General features: G+C 44.4%; 1 protein-coding gene across 1 annotated transcript in view; it reads right to left on the minus strand.

Annotated features, from left to right (window-relative positions):
• Positions 1-9,283: 9,283 nt before the first annotated feature.
• Positions 9,284-24,293, minus strand: part of LOC104673369 (caspase recruitment domain-containing protein 8) — a 28,724-nt gene continuing 13,714 nt past the window's right edge. Inside the window, exons 4-11 of the mRNA XM_010377378.2 lie at positions 23,696-23,751; positions 22,944-23,094; positions 22,390-22,619; positions 22,051-22,310; positions 16,842-16,967; positions 12,818-12,959; positions 10,987-11,031; positions 9,284-10,506 (exon numbers count right to left, since the gene is read on the minus strand). Coding sequence (XP_010375680.2) covers positions 10,241-10,506; positions 10,987-11,031; positions 12,818-12,959; positions 16,842-16,967; positions 22,051-22,310; positions 22,390-22,619; positions 22,944-23,094; positions 23,696-23,751 — 1,276 coding nt within the window. The 3' untranslated portion in view covers positions 9,284-10,240. The remainder of the gene's footprint in view (positions 10,507-10,986; positions 11,032-12,817; positions 12,960-16,841; positions 16,968-22,050; positions 22,311-22,389; positions 22,620-22,943; positions 23,095-23,695; positions 23,752-24,293) is intronic.

The following is a 24,293-nucleotide window of genomic DNA, read 5'->3' on the forward strand; positions in this document are numbered from 1 at the left end:
CATGTTGACCAGGCTGGTCTCAAACTCCTGACTTGAAGCCATCCACCCTCCTCGGCCTCCCAAAGTGCTGGAATTACAGGCGTGAGCCACCGTGCCCAGCCAATTAAACTTCTTTAAATTTAATTAGTCTGAAGTTTTTATCACAAGTCACATCAATCCCTCAGGCCCCTGCTCAAATGCCACCTCTTCCTGAAAGCCATCCCTAAGTAGTCTCTCTAAAGAGCCACCCCAGCCCCTTTCTTTGCTTTATCCTTCACAGCACTTATCACTACCTGAAATTATGCCACACAGCTATTTACCAATTTCGCATTGTGGTTAAGCTTATCAAGTATGAAGCCAGACTGCCTGGGTTCAAATCCCAGCTCCACTACTTCCTTGTCATGTGACCTTCAGTTGGTCAGCCTATGTTACAGTTGAGGGGTCATAATAGTACCCGTCTATAGGGCTTTGTGAGGATAAATGAATTAGTGTGTATGCCAGTGTTCTAACATTGCCTGCGTTTCCATTTTTCCCAAAGCAGCCCAATTACTTATTAACATACTGCTTTTCCAGTAACATGCGTTCACCATTATTAAGTCGATCTCCTCCCGCCAAAATATAAGCTCTATTTTGTTTTCCATTGTATCCCCAGTGCCTAGAACAGTGCCTGTTGCAAAGTAAGCTTTGAGTTAAAAAAAAAAAAAAAAAAAAAAAAGATGAAAGAATGAAAATGGCAGACTGCCTAGCAGAACTAGCACTTCGTGATGCTTCATTGTTGCTATGGTGACGATCCAATCTGCACGAAGATCCCAGCCTCCTTAACCTTGTTCTTACCTCCATCCAGCTCACCCATTGGCCACCTGTATCTCCTGCGGTAGCAGCCAGAAAACTACAACTCCCAGCAGGCTGAGCGCCACCAGCGCTTTCGCGCCCAAGTCCCTTTCCTAAGCGTGAGGGCCTGCGCAGTAGAATCCGCGGGCCCAGAATTCCATCTGAGCTTGTGCATATTGTGGGGTGTTTCCTTCGTCGGCAGGCAGGAGAGGAGTGGGGAGGACCCGTTGACCCACGGAGCATTGTGGGGCCCGCTCGGCTCTCCTTGTCCAAAGGGTCTGGGCCCCGGGGCTGCAGTCTCTGGGTGACGAGGCGGGGGCAGGAAATCTGCTTCGGTCTCCATGGTTACGAGCCGCTCAGCGCGCAGGAAGGGGATTCCAAGGTTGGCGTTGCCACAGTAACCCTGGAGTGGAAGGGGACGGGGATTAGAGACCTCGCGGGAGAAATTAGATTAACAGCCTGGGAACTGGAGGGATGGAGAGTGAGCGATCTCATCTCACTGCAACCTCTGTCTCCCGGATTCAATCGATTCTCCTGCCTCAGCCTCCCAAGTAGCTGGGATTACAGGTACATGCCGTCACGCCTGGCTAATTTTTGTATTTTTAGTCGAGGCAGGGTTTCACCATTAGCCGGGCGTGGTGGCGGGCGCCTGTAGTCCCAGCTACTCGGGAGGCTGAGACAGGAGAATGGCTTGAACCTGGTAGCGGAGGTTGCAGTGAGCCGAGATCGCGTCACTGCACTCCAGCCTGGGTGACAGAGCGAGATTCCGTCTAAAAAAAAATATGTGTGTGTGTGTGTGTGTGTGTGTGTGTGTGTGTGTGTGTGTGTGTGTGTGTATTTCCTTTGGGTCTTCTGCCATCTGAGGGTCAGCTACAGGCAAAGGCTGATTATGCTTTTGGTTGCAGAATGGCTGGAGCCAGGCCATCCCTGGAGAGGGAGGAACCTATGGCAAATTAATCAGAGCACAGTCCAGACAGTTCGCCTGGAGGGATGTGGCAGTTTGGCATATTCCTGAGTCCCTTTGGACTCCGTTTGGCTACAGCCACAAAAGCCTTTACTTCTGTGAATAAAGTCAGAAATGTTGAAATGGAATTATCACAGTGCTCATAAAAGTGGCAGATGGACTACCCTGCACCACTCAACCATGGGTGCCCCAGCTGGTTTACCCCAGGCCCCACTCCCGGCATTGTAACAAGAGCTCCAAAACTGGCTCCCCCATGACTGGACCTAAGTCACTTGCCCCTCATGTAAATCCATAATTGTGATTAGGGGAGTGAAATATCCTTGGAGGTGGAGGTGGCAACTGGTTTTTTTGATGTTCGTAGGATGTGTGAGGAGCGGACGCTGGAAATAAGACATGGGTCCTTTTAAGAAGAGGGAAGAGGGGTGGATGTTGGGTGGATAATCGAGAAACATCCATAACCGAGCACCAGGAGTTCAGTATCTACCTGTCTCCATCCACCTTCTGGGGTTATAACAGCAGGCATCTTGTTCATCACTGGAAACTCAACATGTAGGCACCCAATAAATGCTAGTGTATTAAATAAAATAATTATTGAATCCTACTGACCACTACTCTCTCTTACTATTATTATTTTTTAAGAGACAGGGTCTCACTCTGTTGCCCAGGCTGAACTGCAGTGGCATGATCATAGCTTACTGCAGCCTCAAACTCTTGGGCTCAAGTGATCTTCCTGCTTCAGTCTCCCAGGTAGCTGGGACTACAAACATGTGCCACCATGTCTGGCCTGACCACTCTTTAAGAAAAATAAATCTCAATCTTAGTGCGTGTCTGCCTGCCTGCCTGCCTGCCTGCCTTCCCTCCCTCCCTCCCTCCCTCCCTCCCCCCTCCCTCCCCCTCCCTCCCTCCCTGCCTCCTTCCTTCCTTCCTTTGAAAAATAGGCTGAGTGTGGTGGCTCATGCCTATAATCCCAGCACTTTGGGAGGCTGAGGCAGGTGGATCGCCTGAGGTCAAGAGTTCGAGACCAGCTGACAAACATGGTGAAATTCCATCTCTACTAAAAATACAAAAATTAGCTGGGTGTGGTGGCAGACGCCTGTAATCCTGGTTACTCAGGAGGCTGAGGCAGGAGAATCACTTGAACCCAGGAGGCAGAGGTTGCAGTGAGCCAAGATCCTGCCATTGCACTCTAGCCTGGGAGACAAAGTGGGACTCCATCTCAAAAAAAAAGAAAAAAAACGAAAATAAATCTCAGTGCTAGTCTTGTCTCTCCTCCCCTCCCCTCCCCTCCCCTCCCCTCCCCTCCCCTCCCCTCACCCTCCCCCTCCCTCCCTTCCTTTCTTCCTCCCTTCTCTTCTCTCCTCCCTTGTAGGGGTGTGTGTGTGTGTGTGTGTGTGTGTGTGTGTGTATCTGTCTCTCTCCCCCAGCACTTTCATATGAGCAATCTCTCCTTCAGGCTGGCATCATATTATTTACATCACCTCTCTAAGCTTCAGCTTCCCATGAAATAGGGACAGCAAGAGTGCTGATTTAATGATATTGCTGTAAGGATTAAATGCAATGGTGCATAGGAAGCATTAGCCAAGCACTTGACATGTGGTGTGTTCGACAAACAGCAGCAACAACGATGATCACAGGGATCTGATTCATTTATTTTTCAGGAAACGTTTATCAAGCATCTGCTACCTGTCCCACCCTGCAGTGGGCATTGGGGAATGGCCAAGCAGATGAATGAGATCAGGTTCCCGTCCTCCAGGAGTGCAGCATGGTAAGTATGACAGACATATGGGCACACAATGGTAATATCAGGACATTATGTCCAGTTGTGGAGATATGATGTACAGTGAGTTGGAGGTGCACAGAGCAGGGATCCAGAACCCAGCAGAGTGTGTGGGGAGGTCAGCAAATCTAAGGCAAAGTCTCCCAGAGGAAGCAAGTATGCTGAAGTTAAAGGATGTGGGAGTATACAGGAAAAGAGGCCATGAGGAGAATCCCAGCTGTTAAAAAAAAAAAAAAAAAAAAAAAAAAAAAGTCATGATTGCAGGGTGCAGTGTGTCATGCCTATAATCCCAGCACTTTGGGAGGCCAAGATGGGTGGATCGCTTGAGCCCAGGAGTTTGAGACCAGCTTGGGCAACATGGTGAAACCCGTTCTCTACAAAAAATACAAAAATTAGCTGGGCACAGTGGTGGACATCTGCAGTCAGTCCCAGCTGATCAGGAGGCTGAGGTGGGAGGATTGCATGAGCCCAGGAGTTTGAGGCTGCAGTGAGCTGTCATCATGCCACTGCACTCCAGCCTGGGCAACAGAGCGAGACCCCGTCTGGAAAAAAAAAAAAAGTAATGACAAACTCACTCCTTATTTTCTAACAACATTTATCCCTTGAAATTGACAACCACTGGTTCTACATCTGTTGATCTCTCTGTTTGTCTCCCTCTATGTCTTTCAATGTTGTCCTGCTCAGTTTTGAAGCCATGGGTGGAGGCCTTTCAGTGCTCAAGCAGCTGATTAAATCAACCTCCAACACTTCTCTTCTTATTTGGCTCTCACACTCTGGGGCCATAATGCACTCACCTCAATGGCCCTTGGCCCATGTACCAAACAACTAGAAATAGCCTCCATGTCCCATAACCTGCAGAATTATGCAAATTAGCCAATCCATGGAAAGCCCTTGAAACCTAGCTAACCCCACCTAAAGTGTCCTATACAAAAACCCCCTCTCCTGCAGTGCCAGCTTGCTATTACATTTCTTCAGGAGCAACCTCCTCTGTGTGGCTCCCTGGGTGATGGCCTCCTCTCCATCCGAATGTTACTGTATTGTGTCTTGCCGTGAAAAGAATCTTTAAATCTTACGAAATCTTACGAAGCAGTCCGTGTAGTTTTTTACATGTTTCTTCCACTGGGGGTCCTCTCGGCTTCTTTATCACATCTGGGGGTGTTACAGGCCGAAAGAATGAGGGTTGTGACCAACTCAGCATACCACTGGAGGCTATATCAGCAAACACAATGGTTCTCATGACAGCATGATGTTGGAAAACTGACAGCTGCATCTGCCACCAGAAGGGGTGCTGAGGGCAGTCACACCCCAAGCACAGTGTTCCTTGTGATTATCTATAGGAACATCTGAAGCCTGTTGTACAAAGAAAGCAATTATGTGAACCTGTGATAAATCAAGCAGCTGACCAACCATTACCTCTCCCTCCCTGCCCTTTCTACCTAATAAATACGAAGGGGTGTAAAAGTTCTGGGCCCTTGTTCACTAGGAGCAAGGAGACCCTGACCCCTTCTTTTAAAGTAGATCTTTTTGTCTTTGTCTTTATTTCTGCATTTGTCCCCCTTCGTTCAATCCAGTAGCAACTGACAGTGACAAGTGGTGCCCAAACAAGGACGTGGGCAAAGAAGGTCTGCTGGAGCAGAGAAAGTGAAACTGACAAGACGAATGAGAAACCCGGGGAAGAGTCTGCCTGATAGCTCACTGCAGCCTCAAACTCCTGGGCTCATGCAATCCTCCCACCTCAGCCTCCTGATCAGCTGGGACTGACTGCAGGTGTCCACCACTGTGCCCAGCTAATTTTTGTATTTTTTGTAGAGAAGGGGTTTCACCATGTTGCCCAAGCTGGTCTCAAACTCCTGGCAGTTTGATACAAGGCCAGTGCCCTAAGGAGATACTGGCAGCAGATACAAGGCCAGTGCCCTAAGGAGGTACTGGGATATAAGGTCAGTGCCCTAAAGAGGTACTAGGAATGGAAGGTTTCTGAATCAGAGTAACATGGGGCAGACTTTGTCTATTGAAGAGCAACATTATATGCAGTTGCTTAAAGTTTTACTTAAACAATCTGGTACTCAGGTTAGTTATCAAACACTAAACTAAGATGCTGCAGGAGGTTATTACGCATAACCCGCGTATATCTTGCGGTATATTTCCTAATGCTATCTCTCCCCCACTTCCCCCACCCCACGACACATCCCAGTGTGTGATGTTCCCCTTCCTGTGTCCAAGTGTTTTCATTGTTCAATTCCCACCTACGAGTGAGAAAATGTGGTGTTTGGTTTTCTGTCCTTGCGATAGTTTGCTCAGAATGATGGTTTCCAGCTTCCTCCATGTCCCTACAAGGACATGAAGGATGAGGTCATGAACTCATCCTTCTTTATGGCTGCATAGTATTCCATGGTGTGTATGTGCCACATTTTCTTAATCCAGTCTGTCATTGATGGACATTTTGGTTGGTTCCAGGTCTTTACTATTGTGAATAGTGCTGCAATAAACATACGTGTGCATGTGTCTTTATAGCAGCATGATTTATAATCCTTTGGGTATATACCCAGTAATGGGATTGCTGGGTCAAATGGTATTTCTAGTTCTAGATCCTTGAGGAATCACCACACTGTCTTCTACAATGGTTGAACTAGTTTATACTCCCACCAACAGTGTAAAAGTGTTCCTATTTCTCCACATCCTCTCCAGCATCTGTTGTTTCCTGACTTTTTAATGATCGCCATTCTAACTGGTGTGAGATGGTATCTCGTTGTGGTTTTGATTTGCATTTCTCTGACGGCCAGTGATAATGAGCATTTTTTCATGTGTCTGTTGGCTGCATAAATGTCTTCTTTTGAAAAGTGTCTGTTCATATCCTTTGCCCACTTTTTGATGGGGTTGTTTGATTTTTCTTGTAAATTTGTTTAAGTACTTTGTAGATTCTGGATATTAGCCCTTTGTCAGATGAGTAGATTGTAAAAATTTTCTCCCATTTTGTAGGTTGCATATTCACTCTGATGGTAGTTTCTTTTGCCGTGCAGAAGCTCTTTAGTTTAGTTTAATTAGATCCCATTTATCTATTTTGGCTTTTGTTGCCATTGCTTTTGGTGTTTTAGACATGAAGTCCTTGCCCATGCCTATGTCCTGAATGCTATTGCCTAGGTTTTCTTCTAGGGTTTTTATGGCTTTAGGTCTAACATTTCATTAATTTTTAAAAGAGATTATAATGTCTTACTATGAATAATCATACATAAGTATCATAGAAACAATATTCACATTGATTATATGTTCAAGTTATTATTTGGGGGTTAAATGAACATATTACATATAATTAAAAGGAGGTTTTCTGCTTGGTTTTGCTCCTTTTTAATGCAGCTATTGAAATACCTAAAATTACATCTAGACTTTGCATTATATTTCTGTTAAACTGCACTGCTCTAAGCCACTTTTTAAATTCATTCAACAAATATGTTTGTCCGCCTCACATATTTCAGGCAGCAGTTTAGGGGTTGGATATATATCAGTGACCTAAACATACACAACACGATAACTAGAGAGAGTATATAGAATGATCATGGAATGGAAAAAATATATTTACAGATGATAAGTGGTATAAAGAAGAGTGCAGATTGAGAGTTTCAAAGTACTTGGAGATTCACTCCTTTACACAGAATTCATTGGTATGCATCTCGTGTCTGCATAAATCCACCCATAATGACACCCATACCTTATCAGGGGTATGCTGACATATTTCATTAACGCTCTGTGTACGTCCTACTGTCCAACGGAGCTTCATCTCTTTCACCAATAGAATTGGAAATTTTTGTTTTAAAAATATTTCAGATCCAATTCAAGCTTCATCATTAAGCATGCCCTCCTTCAAAAGTATCAGCTAAGGTTTTTCTTTTCCACTTTTCAAGTACAACAAAATAGTAAACATTCAGAACAGTAACAATTCCTGAATCGTTACAGTGGACACCGCCATGTAAACTCACACCCAGATCAAGACACAGAACATGGATAGCTGCTGGACGTCCCTGGGACCCCTCCAGTCTCTCCTTCCTAAGGTGTCCACTCACTGGAAGAATGATACCATCTAGTGTAATCATTTCTAGCATGAATTCCTCCTCAATAATTTTACAAAATCTTGGCTGAGCTCTATCTGAGGCATCTCGAGTATGATCACCTCATGATTCGTGTCCTTTTCTGGGTCCCTGGGGTGCCTCTGCAGACCTCCCCCGTCAGGGCTCCCCGTGATTCCCTTCACATTGCATTTGGTCTGCTCATGAGAAAGAAGACCCACGGTCAGTAGAATCTGAATTTAAAACACCCATCTTCGAAATACATTTCGATTGTAAAGAAAATGGAAAACATTTTGCCAGATGAAATATACTCATGTATTTATCTATGACAAATATGAACATTATAAAAGTTGAAAGTACAGAAAAAGTCATGTTCATCATATTACATACTTCTAAGACATTCACACAGGCACAGTAAACATTTTGGCATTTGTTGTATGTGTTTCATGGGTAACATTATACAATGATAGGTTGTAGTTTATAACTGGACATTCATTTGGCCTGGCTGATTGCCTCCGGTTGTGGCACTTGCCTGAGGATGGTACTTAAAATGTACTTGTTAAAGGAGTTAAATAAATACCTCATTTTATATTATGTACTTGATTATAGGTGTTTGTCATATGAGATTGTATGTTTTCTGTACAGTTGAAAGAATTCCTACATGTGACTTAAACAGGACATAATATGCCATGTAGCTATGTCTCTATGGCTTACCTGAACCTCCAGTATTAGCCCACATTTAATGCATTCTCATTTCTCACTATAGATGCCCTTACTCAAGGGACATTTGCCTTGAGTAAGGGAAATTAGGGAAATCCCTTCCTCCATCCCTTGAGGAAGGGATTGATAGGTAATAGTTTCAGTGGGAGAATAGGCGGGAGTGATAGTTGAGAAGGAAAACAGCTGGCCATGAGGGACAGATGTGGGAAAACTAGCTGCTTCCTTTAGTGCATTATCAGCATAAGCGTTGTCTCCGGTTTCCTCGGGCAGTGGAGCAGCCTTAAGGAGAATTTTTATTAAGGAAGCATTGACGATGGAGGAATCTTGTGTAGTGAGAAAACCTCTTTCTGCCCATATAACAGCACGGTGATACAGGATGTGGAAGGCGTACTTGGAATCAGCGTAGATATTGACACGTAGTCCCTTTACAAGGGTAACAGCCTGGGTTAAGGCAATGAGTTTGGCTTGTTGAGAGGCAGTGGAAGGGGGCAGGGCAGTAGCTTCAATGACAGATGTGAAAGACACTACAGCATAGCCTGCCCTTGCCGGTGACTGATGACTGGGCCTTGAAGAACTACCATCAATAAACCAAGTGTTTATGGGAATGTAGCCCGGTAGGTCTCAGCCTCATTTTGTCCAGCTCCTACTCAAGATGGAGTTGCTCTGGTTCACATGTCTCTGACAAAATGTCTATGGAGGCTGGGCGCGGTGGCTCACACCTATAATCCCAGCACTTTTGGAGGCTGAGGCAAGTGGATCATGAGGTCAGGAGTTCGAGACCAGCCTGGCCAACATGGTGAACCCGCGTCTCTACTAAAAATACAAAAATTAGCTGAGCGTGGTGGCACAGGCCTGTAATCCCAGCTACTCGGGAGGCTGAGGCAAGAGAATTGTTAGAAGCTGAGAGGCGGAGGTTGCCGTGAGCTGAGATCGTGCCATTGCACTCCAGCCTGGGCAACAGCAAGACTCTGTCTCAAAAAAAAAAAAAAAAAAAAAAAAAAAAAGAAAGAAAGAAAAGTAAGAGAAGTCATAGCTTTCAGATCTGCTCTAAAAGAACTACAAATCAAAGTTTTTCAGACAAAAAAGAAAACTGCAGAGTAAAACTTGGAAAATCAAGAGTGAAGGAAGAGTGGCAGAAATGGTAAATATCTGGAAATCCGTTAATAGCCATTTTCCTCAAGAGCTATTGAAACAGTCAATGAGTTATACAAAACTCAATGATTAAAAGTACAAGATACATAGCAATTTCCCAAGGGTTTTTTTTTTTTTTTTTTTTTGGATGGAGTCTCCATCTGTCGCCCAGGTTGGAATGTGATGGTGCGACCTCGGCTCACTGCAGCCTCCGCCTCCCGGGTACTTGTAGGATAACGTACTTACATTATTCTAGTAATAACAGCAATAGACAAAATGTTAAAGGAACAACGTGTATAAAACCAATACCATTAAGAAATACCTTGAGTCTCTTCGATTGAGAGATTGTGTTAGCTTTCCTGCTTTTTGTGGTGGAATGGTGAGACATCAAACAGAGTGTCCAGAAAAGTTGGTTTTCAGGTTCATCAGGAGAATTTTCCTTTCTAGAGCCTGTCATGCATAAACACAACTGCCTTGACTTATTCGCTCTGGGTCTTCAGGAAATGTGTCAGTGGATGGAATAGTCATATATCGAGCCATGGTTAGAAAAGATTTAAAAGCACTACTGTTATTTTCTTCAGATATTCTTGAGGGAAAGGCATGGGGATACAGCCAGTGGGTATCTTCCAGGTGACGTCTCTGTCCCCAAAGCCTGTGTGATGGGCAAATGTGACCCAGCCCTCCTCTGTTTTGGACACTGGAATCAAGGATGCATTTCTACTCATTCATTTCCAATGAGAACGCTGGATTCTCTCTTCCACACTCTCGGACTGACTCCCTTTACAACCTCAGCTGTCTAAGATAGGACACGAGGTAAGGGTCCCTCTCACTAAGGCTTCTGAAGAGCAGCTCCAGGGCCCGGTCCCCTTTCTTCTCCATCATGGTCAGCAGGGTGTCATTCTTGCTCTGCCGTGTCTTTGCCTGCTCCACCAGCTCCTTCTCATTCTCAGCGAGAACCTCATTGTCTTGGAGATCATCGAGCACCCCTTTCAGGTCCCCCACCCTGGCTTGGAGTTGCCGGTGGTTCTCCCTCACAAAGACTGCACCTGGATGAAAGGGGGAGTTGCGGACTCTGAGAATTGCTCTCTTACAGGATTTGGGATCCGCACCAAATGAAGATTCATAATTCCGTGGCAGGGGATGGGTCTTTATCTTGTGTCTGTTGCCTAACCCACATTCATTTCATTTTGGATATTTTACTTCCAGTTCTTGATTAACTTTGTAGTCTCATAGTTACTATGTATTTCTCAAAGTTCAGTATAGGACTACTTTAACTTACAGTTCCCCAGATGCAAGACATTTACCCCAGTAACTGGTTGTTTCCTGCTCCTTTGTGTGGACATGATGTCCTCACGTCTTCCCATAAGTAAATCATACTCATCGTTTGTATTTTTCTCTGGCATCGCTTGTTCTTTGTAAATGACAAGGTTAGAAGAAATGGAGCCTCCCTTTGTGAAGTTAAAGCACTCAAAGGCCTCTTGATATCAGATACATCCTCCTGGCTTTAGTGTAAACATTTCACTAACCTGAGAAGGTACGAGGGGCTGATGCAGCTCCAAGCTGGATATCCACTACAAAAGAGGGAAGAATTGGAGATGACATACAATGAATCATATACCCTTACTGAGCTTTTCTAGTCTTTCATGTGCCAACGAAAATAATTTAATTCTACATATTTTATAAGGCAGGGATCTTGTTTGGCACACTAATATACTAATGAAACCCCAGTAAGTCAAGAGCCACTCACTGCCCATTCAGGAAATGTATCAGAGAAAGGAACACATTTTTCCAATATTCTTTCTTTTTTTGTTTTTTGTTTGTTTGTTCGTTTTTTGAGACAGAGTTTCACTCTGTTAGCAAAGCTAGATTGCAATGGCCCAATCTCAACTCACGGCAACCTCCGCCTCCCAGGTTCAAGCAATTCTCCTGCCTCAGCCTCCTGAGTAGCTGCGATTATAGGCATGTGCCACCATGCCTGGCTAATATTTGTATTTTTAGTAGAGACAGGGTTTTGCCATGTTGGCTAGACTGGTCTCGAACTCCTGACCTCAGGTGATCCGCCCACCTCGGCCTCCCAAAGTGCTGGCATTACAGACATAAACCACTGCACCCAGCCCATTTTTCCAATATTCTTTCTATGCACAGGTGAATGTCTTAGGAACTCTGAGGGTTACAACAATATCATATCATACTGTCTTACATAAATTACAGTCAAAGTAAATGTGTTTTAGGCATGAACAATCAACATTTAAGGAGTAAATTTTTATACATGTTGGTACCAGGACTTATAAGTTGATAGAAGATTTCACAATTGGAGCTACCCATTTGAAAATAATTGAAATGATATTTCCCAGGAGGCCTTCAACATGGTCTTATCCTTTTATCTAAAATCCCTGATGTGGTTTAAAGTTCTGATGAATTTTGTGACCCCTCCGTTGGTAGCAGCTCAGTCTCCGTGTCACCAACACAGAATGAATCTGATGACTCTGAGTCTCCCATTGACTATGAGGCGCAGAAATTGGGTTTCTAGTCATTGGACTTCCAGGAAGAGCATCAGCTTCATGGAACAGCACATTCACCCAGAGGCCCAGCCACCCACAGTCTCCCCATGTCATCCAGAATTTCCCTATTAAGGAATTAGCAGGCTCATGACACCTGGAAAAATCTTGTTTTTTTAGATGGAATTTCCCTCTTGTTGCCCAGGCTGGAGTGCAGTGGCACCATCTCGGCTCACTGCAACCTCCACCTCCCGGGTTCAATCATCTCATGCCTCAGCCTCCTGAGTAGCTGGGACTAGAGGCACCCTCCACCACGCCTGGTTAATTTTTGTATTTTAGTGAAGACAAGGTTTCACCACGTTGGCCAGGCTGGTCGAGGCGGGTGGATCACCTGAGGCCAGGAGTTTGAGACTGGCCTGGCCAACAGGGCAAACCCCCATCTCTACTAAAAATACAAAAATTAGCCAGGTGTGGTGGCGCGTGCCTGTGGTCCCAGCTACTTGGGAGACTGAGGCAGGAGAATCACTTGAACCGGAAGGTTGCAGTGAGCCGAGATCGTATCACTGCACTCCAGCCTGGGTAACACAGTGAGACTCTGTCAAAAAAAAAAAAAAAAATCTCCTGTTCTTTACCCCCAGCTGTGAGGGGTTTCCATTCCCATGGCCATCCCCATTCTCAGGTCCCTTGAGCATTTCACTTCCTACGGACCACCATCACTTTCGTTGTCCTCACATTGGCAGTATACTGACAATGGACTTCTTATGTGGGATGGAATGAGAAACAAGCTTTCTTCTTTGACATCCAATGGTGGAGGTGCATTTTCTCTCACCAAAAATGCCATCCTCACCCACTCACCTACCTGGCTTCACCACAGTCTTCCAGACCAAAGTCCCATGTCTTTTGTCAGTAATTTCAAGTTGAATGGGTTCCTTCATCTGCCCAGCATAGAATTTTGAGAAGGGCTGGATTTCTCCCGGGCTCCTGTAGGACAATTTCAACTCCTAGAGGAAACATAGCAGTTGACTTAAGCAGTGGAGGGTGGAAAGGCCCAGCTCCCTACAGTGAACTGGCCAATGGAACTTTCCCCCTGTTATCTTCACAATGTCCTAGCTGGTTGAGAAGGAAATAGAGGGAGAGAGGTAAACATCCTTTTTTGTTTTGTTTTGTTTTGTTTTTTGTTTTACAGAGTCTTGCTCTGTTGCCCGGGCTAGAGTGCAGTGGCACAATCTCGGCTCACTGCAGCGTCCGCTCCCAGGTTCAAGTGATTCTCCTGCCTCAGCTTCCTAAGTAGCTGAGTTTGCAGGTGCGTGCCACCGTGCCCAGCTAATTTTTGTATTTTTAGTAGAGACGGGGTTTCACCGAATTGGCCAGGCTAGTCTCGAACTCCTGACCTCATGATCTGCCCACCTTGGCCTCCCAAAGTGTTAGGATTACAGGCATAAGCCACCGCACCCAGTTGGTAAACATCCTTTTAAATTGACAATGTTAGGAAATAATTTTATTCTATGAAAGCAAGAGTAAATTAGCTCTCAACACCCCATGAATCAGAGAAAAATGATCTTAGCTGAGTACAAAAATCTTAGGTGTTGGCTGGGCACGGTGCCTCACGCCTGTAATCCCAGCACTTTGGGAGGCCGAGGCGGGCGGATCACCTGAGGTCAGGAGTTTGAAACCAGCCTGGCCAACATGATGAAACCCTGTCTCTACTAAAAATACAACAAATTAGCGGGCTGTGGTGGCGGGTGCCTGTAATCCCAGCTTCTTGGGAGGGTAAGGCAGGAGAATCGCTTTAACCCGGGAGGTGGAGGTTGCAGTGAGCCAAGACCAAGCCACTGCACTCCAGCCTGGGTGACAAGAGTGATACTCCATCTCAAAAGAAAAAAAAAAATCTTAGGTGCTGAGGCTCCTCATTAATAACTGTACTAACAGGATCTCAGACTGTAGAGAAATGTGGGAAAAGTGGCAAAGGCAGCTCATCAGGTCTGTCCTGGCCTCGCTGGGAAGCCAAGGGTCAGATGTGGCACTGTGCTTTCACATCCTTCTCTTCGTTCTGCACCCGACTTCCCCAGGATTCCTAAGCAAAGCTGCCCTGGGGAATAGGAGCTAACCTCATAGGCAGGACAGAACTAGGAAAAGCTTAGTTCATGCAAATCTCTAGTTTCTTTAGGAAACAAGCCCTACGACTCTTGGAAAATAGCAATTTAAAAATTCTAAGAGGTGAGGTCCTTGGTTCTTTGTCTTTTTTTTTTTTCTTTTTTTTTGGAGACGGAGTCTCACTATCACCCAGGATGGAGTGCAGTGACTCGTTCTCGGCTCACTGCAACCTCCGCGTTCCAGGTTCAAGGGATTCCCCTGCCTCAGCCTCTGAGTAGCTGGGACTACAAGCACCCGCCACCACGCTCAGCTAATTTTTTGTATTTTTAGTAGAGATGGGTTTTCACCGTGTTAGCCAGGATGGTCTCAACCTCCTGACCTCATGATCCATCTGCCTCAGGCTCCAAAAGTGCTGGGATTATAGGCATAAGCCACAGCCCCTGGCCTAGGTTATCCATCTCTTTAAAAGGAAGATGACTCTAAGGAGATTCTACCTTGCTCAAGATTATCACCTCATATTACAACTGCCATTTCTTTTTTTATGTGTTTTTTTTTTTTTTTTTTTTGAGACAGAGTTTTGCTCTGCCGCCCAGGCTGGAGTGCAGTGGTGTGATATCGGCTCACTACAGCCTCCACCTCCCAGGTTCAAGCGACTCTCCTGTCTCTGCCTCCTGAGTAGCTGGGACTACGATTGCTTGCCACCAATCCAAGCTAATTTTGGATCATTGGAGGCGAGGTTTCACCATGTTGGCCAGGCTGGTCTTGAACTCCTGACTTCAAGCAATCTGCCCACCTTGGCCTCCCAAAGTGCTGGGATTACAGGCATGATCCACCACGCCCAGCCTTATGATGGCCATTCCTTATGCCATGTTTACTATTTGTATTTTTATTGAAGGAACTCCCTGTATTTTATTTATCTCCATACCAACAATGTGTATGGAAGGTCCTGCCACAACCAAGGATGTATCTTGCCTGAAGGACAACTGAGCTTCCAGGAACTGTCTGGCTGGTGTTACAGAGATAGAAAGTCATTTAGGAAGATAGGGTGAAGAGATTCCCCAGCCAAAAACTTTCCTTCTAACAAGAAGCAGCTCAGAAATTGCTCCCTTTCTAACCTCAGGCAGTTCAAAGAAATCACTTCTCTCCTAACAAAGAGCAGCCTGGAAGATCAGGCTGTAAAACACAGATAAGCACTGGGCACGTGGTGGCCTAATGCTGGTAATCCCAGCACTTTGGGAGACCAAGGCAGGTGGATCACCTGAGGTCAGGAGTTCAAGACCAGCCTGACCAACATGGTGAAACCCCGTCTCTTTCACGTCCTTCTCTTCATGCACCCGACTTCCCCAGGCTTCCTAAGGAAAGCTGCCCTGGGGAATAGGCGCTAACTTCACAGGCAGGACAGAATTAGGAAAAGCTTAGTTCATGCAAATCTCTAGTTTCTTTAGGAAAGAAGCCCTATAACTCTTGGAAAATAGCAATTTAAAAATTCTAAACTTTGTAAAAAATACAAAAAATTAGCCAGGCATGGAGGCACACAACTGTAATCTCAACAACTTGGGAGGGTGAGCCAGGAGCATCCCTTGAACCAAGGAGGTGGAGGTTGCCATGAGCACAGCAGCCTGGGAGACTGAGTGAGACTGTCTCAAGATAACAAACAACAACAAAATATATAATGGACTGTGATGCATTTTTTCCCGTTCAAATTGGAAAACAATTAAATTTTGATACTTTATTCTAGAGATGGATATTTTGTTGGAAAATCTCGTCCTTTATTCTTGAGAACTTATATTGTGGGAAATCTTTGAAAATCTCTTTGGAAATGTGCTAGCTTTAACTTGGTGAGTTCTCTTTGAATCAGTCACTTCTCTTAGGACACTCTAGCTTCACATGAAAAACGTAAAACTGTATGAGTTGAAATATTTATTGCCAGGGCACTTGTTATGAGAAATTACAAGCAATTCAACTAAATGCTGAATAATAATGAAGTGATTTAAAAAGCTCTAGCGTTTTAGCTACATGGCATATTATGTCCTATTAAAATAACAGGGAGGAATAATTTCAATTGTGCAGAAATATACACTAACCTCCAGTAAAAATACATAAAATATAATATATATCATATTTTTTTTAATTTTATTTATTTTATTTTTTGAGATGCAGTCTCACTCTATTGCCCAGGGTAGAGTGCAGTAGTGCGATCTCAGCTCACTGCAACCTCCAGCTCCCGGGTTCAAGTGATTCTCCTGCCTCAGCCTCCCGAGTAGCTGGGATTATAGGCGCACGCCACCACACCCGGCTAATTTTTTTGTGTGTTTTTAGTAGAGATGCGGTTTCACCATGTTGGTCAGGCTGGTCTCAAACTCTTGACCTCGTGATCTGCCTGCCACGGCCTCCCAAAGTGTTGGGATTACAGGCCTGAGCCACTGAGCCCGGCCAAGATATCATATTTCTTCATTCAAACACCTTAACAAATACTCCTTAAGTGACTTAGCTAGGCAAGATGTCAGGCCTGCAGGGAACCATAACAGAGAAGTGGAAACTTCAATTTAGAAAACTGAACATACAGTTTTAATCACAAGATAAGTGCCCCAAATGCTAAAATGTTACCTCTGCCTGTGTTAAGGTTTTGGAAATATTTAATTTGATTAAGACTGTTTTCCTGTATTTTCAATTTTTTAAAACTTTGTATTTGCGATTAATGAAAAAAATGCATCTTGCTAAAATTCTTCTATATGTTTTAAAAGTACAAAATATTCTGAAATCTGTTGTTAGATTTGAATTCTACCAACCGTGGGTATTATTTCCAGATGAGCAGAATTAGACACAATATAACGAGCACCAAAGGTCAGGGGTTGCATTGAGGGTGAAGTCTGTAGACGCACACCACAGAAGCGATCTTCCTCATCATCTATCATCTGAGGAATAAGGGGGAGAAACATTAGAAAGCACACAGAAAAAGAAATAAGCACAAATAGTGGCATAAAAGTTTTCCATATATTGTATTAAGTGGCATGTAGGATATGATTCAGTTGATGTAAAGATTGAGATGATGGGGCCAGGCATGGTGGCTCACGCCTGTAATCCCAGCACTTTGGGAGGCCGAGGCAGGTGGATCACCTAAAGTCAGGAGTTTAAGACCAGCCTGGCCAACATGGTGAAATCCCATCTCTACTAAAAATACAAAAATTAGCTGGGCATGGTGACTGACGTCTGTAATCCCAGCTACTTGGGAGGCTGAGGCAGGAGAATCGCTTGAACCCAGAAGGCAGAAGTTGCAGTGAGCTGAGGTCATGCCACTACACTCCAGCCTGGGCGACAGAGTGAGACTCCGTTTCAAAAAAATAGATTGAGATGATAGATAGATAGATTATATTTTTATAATCTATAAATTTTATAATCTATTAAAATTTTATAATCGGGGCCAGGCGCGGTGGCTCAAGCCTGTAATCCCAGCACTTTGGGAGGCCGAGACGGGTGGATCACGAGGTCAGGAGATCGAGACCATCCTGGCTAATAAGGCGAAACCCCGTCTCTACTAAAAAATACAAAAAACTAGCCGGGCGAGGTGGCGGGCGCCTGTAGTCCCAGCTACTCGGAGGCTGAGGTAGGAGAATGGCCTAAACCTGGGAGGCAGAGCTTGCAGTGAGCTGAGATCCGGCCACTGCACTCCAGCCTGGGTGACAGAGCGAGACTCCGTCTCAAAAAAAAAAAAAAAAAAAAAAAATTATAATCTATTATATTTTATAATCTATTTTAATAAAATATGCAAATAATTTATTGCTCCATAATTTTCACAGTGGATACACCCATGTATCCAACACCCAGAAGGAGATACAGAGATAAATAGACAGGTGGTAGAGTGGTAAACTAGATAGATAGATGTAAATATGCCTCTATGCCAAATAGATATGGTATTAACCTTTTGCTGATGAATATCTCAGAGCCAAAGGGTTTCCTGTGAATGGTAAACTTATCATAAATTCCTGTACAGTTTGATTTTATTTTTACACTGTGGAGAGTTTGGCCAGGGGACTTATAAAACCAGAGGACAAAGGGGATTCCTTTTGGTGCCTCAGGTGAGGACTGGTAGCTCGGCTGTGTCTGTGAACACGTCTCTGAGGGGTGAGGGTAGAGATGTCACTTCTCTCCATCACAGGGCTGCTGTGAGATGCTCAGCCACCTGAGCACCAGGGAGCAGATACAGAAGAGTGAGGTCCCCTCTGAGAGGCCCAGCAGCTGGAGCAGAAGGCAAGACCTCAGAATTATCTGAGCTGCCACCAAAGACATAGAATGGAATTCAATCAATAAGAAAACCTTTCAGAAGTCTCAGGTGCAACTCAATAGAGACTTTATGGAATTAACAAGCAAAAATTTAAACTAAAAGCAATTGACAGTAGGTGGCATTACGAGTCCGGCTGTTAGACACCCTTGGGGTAATGACTGGGAGAGTGTTCAAGGGGGCCTCAGAGAAGTTGGAGATGTTCTGTATCTTGCTCTGGGTGCTGGATACATGGGCGTGTCCACTCTGAAAATTATGGAGCAATACATTATATGCATATTATATTAATTTTAAAATATCAGTGATAGTAATGAAGAAAGAATGGGCAAAGCTGAAATATAAATTGGGCCTGGAAGATCAAGTAAAAGAAAAAAATTCAAGTTATATTGAGCAAAGGGATGAAATCATGATGGGGATTAAGCAGCGAAGGGATGTGGAGACCTATCCAGGAAGCATCCCACATATGCCTATAAAGAGAACCAACTCCAGAAGGATAAAAAGAAACTGATGGAGGAAAGACATGATGTATCCTGCCATCTCTGATAAACGATTATTTTAAATGAACCAATATATTCAATGTAAATTATAACAACAACAGATAGGAAGTATAAGAACCAAAAACATCAGTATATCATTGGCAGGGTTATCATTATGGACTGATTTCTGAAGAGGTCGAGAGACATAAGGCTGTACTTATTTTCAAAGAATGGAATAGCATTCTTTATTTGTTAGAGTTCTTACTATATACACATATATTTTTCCCATAGCATGAACATTCCATGTAATATCTTAGGTTGTCATGTTTTTCACTATTTCTTACTGATGTATCCACATCCCCTAAAATAGTGCCTGGAATATATAAGGCACATAATAAATATTTGTTGAATAGATATATTAGTCCATTCTCATGCTGCTGTAAAGGACTGCCCAAGACTGGGTAATTCATAGATGAAAGAAATTTAGTTGACTCGCAGTTCCACGTGGCTGGGGAAGCCTCACAATGATGGTGGAAGGCAAAGGAGGAGCAAAGTCACATCTTACATGGCAACAGGCAAGACAGAGCCTGTTCAGGAAACTCCCCTTTATAAAACCATCAGATCTTGTGAGACTCATTTGCTATTGTGAGACTTATTTGCTATTACAAGAACAGCACAGTAAAAACCTGCCCTCATGATTCAATCACCTCCCACAACACGTGGGAATTATGGGAGCTACAATTCAAGAGGAGATTTGGGTGGGGACACAGCATTACAGTAATGGAAGTATGAAAAATCACGGTGTTATGACACCCCCAAAGGAACATAGTAATTCTCTACCAATGGATCCTAACCAAAATGAAATTTTCATCTGTTGGTGCTGAATATTGAACCACATGCAACAATCTCCATAAAAATTTAGGACCACCGGCCGGGCGCGGTGGCTCAAGCCTGTAATCCCAGCACTTTGGGAGGCTGAGACGGGCGGATCACGAGGTCAGGAGATCGAGACCATCCTGGCTAACACGGTGAAACCCCGTCTCTACTAAAAAATACAAAAAACGAGCCAGGCGAGGTGGCGGGCGCCTGTAGTCCCAGCTACTCCGGAGGCTGAGGCAGGAGAATGGCATGAACCCGGGAGGTGGAGGTTGCAGTGAGCTGAGATCCGGCCACTGCACTCCAGCCCAGGAGACAGAGCGAGACTCCGTCTCAAAAAAAAAAAAAAAAAAAAAAAAAATTTAGGACCACCAAGAAGGGAGCTTCCTTTTCTGGGTCTTGAGGAGGAGATGAGCAGAAGAAATAATATGCAGAGATTCTCTCACTGCATTTTATTTTATTTTAAGGTGTTATGACACCCCCAAAGGAACATAGTAATTCTCTACCAATGGATCCTAACCAAAATGAAATTTTCAAAGTGCCAGATAAATAATTCAAAAGACTGAGCTTAAAGAAGCTCAATAAGAGATGCAAGATAAATTTGAAAACCAACACAAAAAAATCTGAAAATTCATTCAGGATGTGAACTAGAGATTTACCAAGGAGACAGATATCTTAAAAAAATTAACATCTAGAAATGAAAGATTCATTGAAAATATTACAAAATACAGTGGAAAGCTTTAATCATAGACTAGAACAAGCAGAGGAGAGAACATGAAGACAAGCCTTTTTAATTAACCCCGTCAGGCTAAAATAAAATAATAAATAAATAGAAGTATGGGGCTACATAAAGCAATGAAACCTACGAATCATCAGTATTTCCAAGGGAGAAGAAAAAGGAAAAAACTTAGAATCTAAGAAAATCACTGACAAAAATGTTCCTAGTCTAGCAAGATATTTAAAGATCTGGATAAAGGAGGCCCAGTGATCACCAGCAAAATACCCTGTAACATGAACTTCACCATAATATATGGTCATCAGACTGTCTAAGGCCAAGTGAAGGTAAATATCCAAAAATCAGCAAGCGAAAAGCATCTAGTCACCTAGAAAGGAAACTCCATTCGATTAACAGTCGACATCTCAGCAGGAACCGTACTAACCCAGGAGAGAATGGAGTTCTATTTTCAAACTGCTTTTTAAAAAACCCTGCCAACCACAGACGCCACCACGCCTGACTAATTTTTGTATTTTTAGTAGAGATGGGGTTTCACCACGTTGGCCAGGTTGGTCTCCAGTTCCTGACCTCAGGCGATCCGCCCCCCTCAGCCTCCCGAAGTGCTGGGATTACAGGCGAGAGCCATCGCCCCTAGCCAATTGTCTCCAGTATTTAAATTACCCACAGTAACCACCTTAAATACAGCCAGGCATGCTCTCGCCTCTTGTGATTGGGATGCAAAGATGGTAGGCACCAGGACAGTAAAGTTTAATGAAATCTTCCTGGCATAATCTTCCCACCAAGGCTGGAGGCACAAAAGCAGCATTTTATTCAGAAACACAGCAGCTATGGAGCTGCAGAAAGCAGAACATCTGCTTCATCACTAACCTAAGAGAGGGTGTGGGACCATCAGCCCTTTGTAAATGCACTAGAGGGAGATGCCACTGAAAGGAAGGAGTTATCCCAGAGGTGTGAGCAAGTGTGAGACTGTCATTCAGATATTATCCATCTAAAATTTGGTGAGAGAGGCCAGGCACGGTGACTCATGCCTGTGAATTCAGCACTTGGGAGGCTGAGGCAGGAGGGTCACTAAAGGTCTGGAGTTCAAGACCAGCCTGGCCAACATAGTGAAACCCATCTCTACTAAAAATACAAAAAGTTAGCCAGGCATTGCGGCGTTTGCCTGTAATCACAGCTACTCGGAAGGCTGAGGCAGAAGAATCACTTAAATCCAGGAGGCGGAGGTTGTAGCAAGATCATACCGCTGCATTCCAGCTTGGGTGACAGAACAAGACCCTGTCTCAGACAAAATAAAAATAAAATAAAATAAAATAAAATAAAATAAAATAATAAAATAAAATAAAATAAAATAACATAAAATAAAATATAAGAGAATCTCTGCTATTACTTCTTCTAACCACCTCCTCCTTGAGAGCCAGAAAAGGAAGGTTCCTTCCCAGTAGTCCTGAATTTCTATGGGGATTCTTGCATGTGGCTCAATATTCAGCACCTATAGGTGACCCTCGGGGAGGTGATCCATGTTCTCTCTATGAAAACTGTGTCTTGACCTTTCTGTTCCACTGGAGGGGCCAAGGGAATAACCTGGAAATATCATTGTCATCTTCTCTGGTCTCCTAAATCGCTCAGCTTACCTTCGTCAGCAAGGCGTCACTGGGGACAAGGTACAAGTGGAACTTAACGTCTTCAGGGTGGGGGTGAAAATACAGCAACGTGTTGGAGGTGATGGGGATGGAGAGGCGAGTCCCCCTGGCGATCCGCAGCAGGATGCCCATCAGAGAGAAGCTGGGGTTTTCCAGGACAGCATAGAAAGGCTCTACCCGGGATGGACGCTGCAGGACCATCCCTTCATCCTTAAAATGGGCCACAAGGAACCAGGAGACGTCCACCTCACCTGCCGCAGGAGAACCGCAACAGCAGTGAGACAGCACGCGCCCTGGTAGCCCCCAAAGCCTCCGCTCACCCCGCATTACCTTGGAGGGAGATGAAGTGGGGGAGGTGGATTTCGGCCACAGCCTCCTCTGGCTCTGCAGTGACGGCAAACAAGGGGCCGGCCACCAGCCACTGTTCATGGTGCTGCAGGTCCAGGCCCAGGTGCTGACTCCAGGAACCAAACGCAATCGTCACCGTGACCGTATCCCTTACCACGAAGCCGAGGCCGGTAGCTGACCACAGATACCAGCCAGCAGTGGGGAAATGAAGGCTGAAAGGAGCCAGAGTGATGTCATGACGGGAGAACCCCAGGAACTGCATTTACGCAGCGATGTGCAGAGAGAGGTGGGATTTGAAGTGAGGCGAGGTTCAGAACCCATCTGCGACTTTCACTGCATTAGAAAACGCTGGGGAGTTCATTAACCTCTCTGGGCTCCAATTTCTCTGCACTCTATATATGTCGAAATTAAAATGCCAGTTTCACAGTGCATGAAATAAACATATTATTGATGAAATTTTAGCTATCATGAGGGATGGAGCCGATACACTTCCTTTATATCAGAGCTGTTTTCAAATCAGCATCTTCCATTCTTACCTGTATTTGTTTGCACTCTTATTGATCAACTCAGCATCCACATTTCCTTCAGGCCCCAGAAACTGATCATATTTATAATCTTGTTTGAACATAAAATGGAGTTCAGCATAAATAGAGGAAATCATTTGATGCATTTCTGAGTAAACAGCTCCTGAAAAGAAAATACTAGACATGTAAGAGGTAAAGGGTTGGAAGAGGTATGGCCTGAAGGACTCCTGGAGGCTGAATTGCACAGGTGCTATTGGGATACAGATATTGAAAGAGAACAGAGTGACCAGAATATGGAGTTTTGCTCAAGACTAAAAGTATACCCCAAATTCCATAGGGCTTTCTGGGAAGCCAGGCTGGACAGCTTTGGTAGGAGGCACCATTTGCTGAGGACTGGAACCAATGCACCTACATTTCTACTGGCCCCAAGTAGCAGATGACACCTTCTGCTGGTGAGGCAAGTCCAGGTCAGAAAAGGATCGAGCTTTTCTGCAAGGTGAAACAGTGTGGATCCTTCCTAGTCCCTGCTGCTGTCCCCAGCCACCAGGACCACCCCCTGGTTCCCCTGAGCATTTCCGTGCCCCTGCAGTGAGAGGCTTACATGTCCCCATTTAAACTGCACCGTGCACTGTGGCCAAGGTAAGGAAAATCACTCCTGATCTCTTCACTGCGCAAAAGACCCTAAATTGTCTTCTCCACATAAAACCACAGAACATTTCCATCAATCCACATGCCCTTCACTCCTCTCCCTATTAGCTCATTACCTGAAACTTGTTCTTCTGAAGATTCCTGGTCTTCTGATACGCTGGAGGTTGGGATCCTCATTTCACAAAAAGATGAAAAATATCAAGAATTAGTTGATGAAGATGAAGACGATGTTATTAAAAACTGGAGCTGCACTATCCAGTAGAGTAGCCGCTACCCAGATGTGGTATTTAAATTTGTATGAATTAAACTTAGGTTAACTTGAGTTTCTCAGTTGCACTATGCATATTTCAAGTACTCAACACCTACATGTCACTCATGGCTATAACACTGTATAGCAGAAAACAGAACACTCCCATCATCTCAGAAAGTTCTCTTACATAGGATGGGCCTAGACTACCAAAAAATAGAAGACATTTTGAATAAAGATATTTTTATCCAGATTTATAAATAATAGAGCTAACATGCTCCCTTGAGCCAAATGTGTCTTGACATCTCTCCCTCTTCTCTTTGGACTGTGCCCATGTTCAACGTGCACACAGCCAGCTTCTCTGGCTTAAATTGCTCCAATTGGTATCATATGATGTTGGAATCAAAGACTGAAGCAGTAATTGACCAATGCGTGAAATGCATGCATTTATAGTCCAAGGTAATTCC

This window comes from Rhinopithecus roxellana, chromosome 12 (assembly GCF_007565055.1).
Source record: "Rhinopithecus roxellana isolate Shanxi Qingling chromosome 12, ASM756505v1, whole genome shotgun sequence".
Lineage (NCBI taxonomy): Eukaryota > Metazoa > Chordata > Mammalia > Primates > Cercopithecidae > Rhinopithecus > Rhinopithecus roxellana.